The following is a 4387-nucleotide window of genomic DNA, read 5'->3' as shown; positions in this document are numbered from 1 at the left end:
TAACTTGGTCCGAAAGGACAGCCCCCGAGCGTCGTTCGGAGACCCCATAGTTTCATATGGTTACAAAAGGCAGTGATACATAGGTGCACACAGCTAACTGTAAAATGGGCGGAGGATTTCTGTGTTCCATGGCCGGGTTGTTTCTTCGCCGGCGGTGTCTCTCTTGCGTTTGTTTGACTTGCGGGCGTCGATGAGGTAGTAGGCATTGCGGTCGCACAAGGCCTTGCTGACGATGAAGGGGCCTTCCCATGGGGAGGACAGCTTGTGTTGGCTGGCTTGCTGCTGGACGAGTCGGAGGACGAGGTCGCCCTCGCGGAATGCGAGGGGCTTGATATTTTTGATGTGGTAGTGCCTTAGGCCATGCTGATAGATCGTTGACCGGCTGAGCGCCAATAGGCGTGCTTCTTCGAGTATGTCGACGCCATCTTCACGAGCTTCCTTGGCTTTGGCTTCGGTGTATATCATGACGCGTGATGAGTCAAACTCGATGTCGGTTGGGATGACGGCTTCGGCTTCGTAGACGAGGAAGAACGGGGTGAACCCGGTCGACTGGTTTGGCGTTGTGCGAAGACTCCAGAGGACGGCTAGCAACTCGTCGAGCCAGCTGTCGGGTGAACGGACGAGTGGCTCGATGAGCTATGGCTTGATTCCGGATAGAATGAGGTCGTTGGCCCGCTCGACCTGGTTGTTGGACTATGGGTGTGCCACGGAAGCCAAGTCGAGGCAGATGCCGGAAATGGGGCAATATTGCGCGTGCGCCCTTGGTGAAGTTGGTGTCGTTGTCCGTGATGATGCTATTCGGGACGCCATAGCGCGCCGCGATATCCTTGATGAACCGAGTGGCTGTTGGCCCGTCCAGCTTCTTGATCTATCGTGTTTTGATCCATTTGGTAAACTTGTCCACCGCCACCAGCACATGTGTCATGCCGCCTTGAGCGATCTTGAAAGGTCCCACCATGTCGAGTCCCCAGACCGTGAAGGCCAGGTGATCGGGATGGTTTGGAGTGCTGAGGCCGGCTGGTGGCTGCGCTTGCTGAAGCGTTGGCATCCCTCACACTTGAGGACAAGCGACTCGGCGTCTTGGAGGGCCGTGGGCCAATAGAAACCATGGCGAAAAGCCTTGGCCACTAGGGATCTTGAGGCGGCGTGGTGCCCACACTCGCCCTGGTGTATATCAAGGAGGAACTCAATGCCCTTGTCTTGTTCGACACAGCGCTGGAAAATGCCCATCGAACTACGCTTGACGAGCTCGTTGTTCATGATGTTGTAGGAGGACGCCCGGCGTTGCACCGGCCGAGCCTCGGTCTCGTCCATGGGGAGAACCCCGTTCTCCAGGAACTCGGAGATGGGCAGGGCCGATGATGGGGCCATCACCACGGCAAAGACGGCCACCACGGCGGGTTTCGTGACAGCAGCCCCCAAGCCGGTGGCGGCAGCCCCCGGGTCGGGGACGGCTGGATCGAGGATGACCAGGGCTAGGTCGGGTGCGACGACAGCTGGGTCGAGTGTTGCAGCCCCAGAGCCAGGTTGGGCAGTCCCGGGGTTGGGTTCAGCAGCCCTCGGGCCGGGTTCGGCGGTCCCTAGGCCGGGTTCGGAGTCCCCCAGTCTAGGTTCGACAGCCCCCGAGCCGGGTTCGACAGCCCCCGGGCCTGGTAGAGGCGCGATCGGGTTGTGTGGGACGAAGATGGACTCAAAGTCCAGGGCCGGCGTGGTGGATGGTTTGTGTAGGTGCTCGAGGGACATGCTGGATGGGACGGACTGCCGGGATGACCTGATCTTGGCCAATGCGTCTGCGGCTTCGTTTTCCGCTCGTGGGACATGGAGGAACTCGCAGCCATTGAAGAATCCGGACAACTGCTGGACGAGGAAATGGTAGCTTGCCATGTTGGTGTCGTGGGCGTACCACTCGCCGGAGCACTACTACACCACAAGGTCTGAGTCAACGTAGCACAGGATGTGTCGGATGCCGACTTCCTTTGCAAGTCGGAGGCCATGCACAAGGGCTTCGTATTCGGCGATGTTGTGGGACGTGGTGAAGTGGATCTAGAGTGCTTATCAAAGTCGGTAGCCCTCGGGGAAGATAGCATGACGCCGGCGCCCAAGACGAGGTGCATCTTGGAGCCGTCGAAGTGCATGCGCCAATGCTTCGAATCCGGCGGCGGCAGCTGATACGTCTCCAATGTATCTATAATTTTTGATTGTTCCATGCTGTTATATTATGAATCTTGGATGTTTTATAGTCATTTTATATAATTTTTTGGTACTAACCTATTGACATAGTGCCAAGTGCCAGTTCCTGTTTTTTCAGTGTTTTTTACATCGCAGAAAATCAATATCAGACGGAGTCCAAATGCCACGAAACTTTACGGAGATTTTTATGGACCAAAAGGAACAAGTTGGGCCCTGGTTGCACCTAGAGGGAGTCCCGAGGAGGGGACAACCCACCAGGGCGCGCCAAGAGGCCCAGGCGCGCCCTGGTGGGTTGTGCCCACCTTGGGTACCCCCGGACCGCCTCTTTGCTCTATAAATACCCAAATATTCTAGAAACCCTAGGGGAGTCGACGAAATATTCATCCAGCTGTCGTAGAGTCCAGAACCACCAGATCCAATCTAGACACCATCTCGGATGGGGTTCGTGATACGTCTCCAACGTATCTATAATTTTTGATTGCTCCATGCTATTATAATATCTATTTTGTATGTTAATGGGCTTTATTTTACACTTTTATATCATTTTTGGGACTAACCTACTAACCGGAGGCCCAGCCCAAATTGTTGTTTTTTGCCTATTTTAGAGTTTCACCAAAAAGGAATATCAAATGGAGTCCAAACGGAATGAAACCTTCGGGAATGTGATTTTCTCAACGAATGTGATCCAGGAGACTTGGAGTGGGCGTCAAGAAACGACCGGGGAGGCCACGAGGCAGGGGGTGATGTCTACTACACAACCTTCTTCTTGTAGACGTTGTTGGGCCTCCAAGTGCAGAGGTTTGTAGGACAGTAGCTAATTTCCCTCAATTGGATGACCTAAGGTTTATCAATCCGTAGGAGGTGTAGGATGAAGATGGTCTCTCTCAAGCAACCCTGCAACCAAATAACGAAGAGTCTCTTGTGTCCCCAACACACCCAATACAATGGTAAATTGTATAGGTGCACTAGTTCGGCGAAGAGAGGGTGATACAAGTGATATATGGATAGTAGATAAAGGTATTTGTAATCTGAAATTATTAAAACAGCAAGGTAACTAATGATAAAAGTGAGCGTAAACGGTATTGCAATGCGTGGAAATAAGGCCTAGGGTTCATACTTTCACTAGTGTAAGTTCCCTCAACAATACTAACATAATTGGATCACATAACTATCCCTCAACATACAACAAAGAGTCACTCCAAAGTCACTAATAGCGGAGAACGAATGAAGAGATTATGGTAGGGTACGAAACCACCTCAAAGTTATTCTTTCCAATCAATCCATTGGGCTATTCCTATAAGTGTCACAAACAGCCCTAGATTTCATACTAGAATAACACCTTAAGACACAAATCAACGAAAACCCTAATGTCACCTGGATACTCCAATGTCACCTCAAGTATCCGTGGGTATGATTATACGATATGCATCACACAATCTCAGATTCATCTATTCAACCAACACATAGAACCTCAAAGAGTGCCCCAAAGTTTCTACCGGAGAATAATGACGAAAACGTGTGCCAACCCCTATGCATAGGTTCATGGGCGGAACCCGCAAGTTGATCACCAAAACATACATCAAGTGAATTACGTGGTATCCCATTGTCACCATAGATACTCACGGCAAGACATACATCAAGTGTTCTCAAATCTTTAAAGACTCAATCCGATAAGATAACTTCAAAGGGGAAACTCGATCCATTACAAGAGAATAGAGGGGGAGGAGAAACATAAGATCCAACTATAATAGCAAAGCTCGCGATACATCAAGATCGTACCACCTCAAGAACACGAGAGACAGAGAGGTCAAACACATAGCTACTGGTACATACCCTTAGCCCCAAGGGAGAACTACTCCCTCCTCGTCATGGAGAGCACCGGGATGATGAAGATGGCCACCGGAGAGGGATTGCCCCCTCCGGCAGGGTGCCGAAACGGGTCTATATTGATTTTCGGTGGCTAGGAGGCTTCTGGCGGCAGAACTCCCGATCTATTGTGCTCTCAGATGTTTTTAGGGTATATGGAGATATATAGGTGGAAGAAGTACGTCAGGGGGGCCACGATGGGCCCATGAGGGTGGAGGGCGCGCCCCCCCTACCTCGTGGCCTCCTCGAAGCTTCTCTTACGTGCACTTCAAGTCTTCTGGGCTTCTTTTCTTCCAAAAATGAGTTCCGTGAAGTTTCAGGTCAATTGGAC

General features: G+C 51.6%; 1 protein-coding gene across 1 annotated transcript; it reads right to left on the bottom strand.

Moving 5' to 3' along the window:
- Positions 1–921: 921 nt before the first annotated feature.
- LOC147975205 (uncharacterized) lies at positions 922–1884 on the bottom strand. The gene has a single exon (XM_087520317.1). The coding sequence runs from the start codon at positions 1882–1884 to the stop codon at positions 922–924; it is 963 nt and encodes a 320-aa protein (XP_087376443.1).
- Between the last annotated feature and the right edge of the window lie 2503 nt (positions 1885–4387).

Source organism: Triticum urartu, chromosome 4A, assembly GCF_056163025.1.
Source record: "Triticum urartu cultivar PI428250 chromosome 4A, HENAU_Tu73, whole genome shotgun sequence".
Taxonomy (NCBI): domain Eukaryota; kingdom Viridiplantae; phylum Streptophyta; class Magnoliopsida; order Poales; family Poaceae; genus Triticum; species Triticum urartu.
This window is presented reverse-complemented; position numbering and strand designations above follow the sequence as displayed.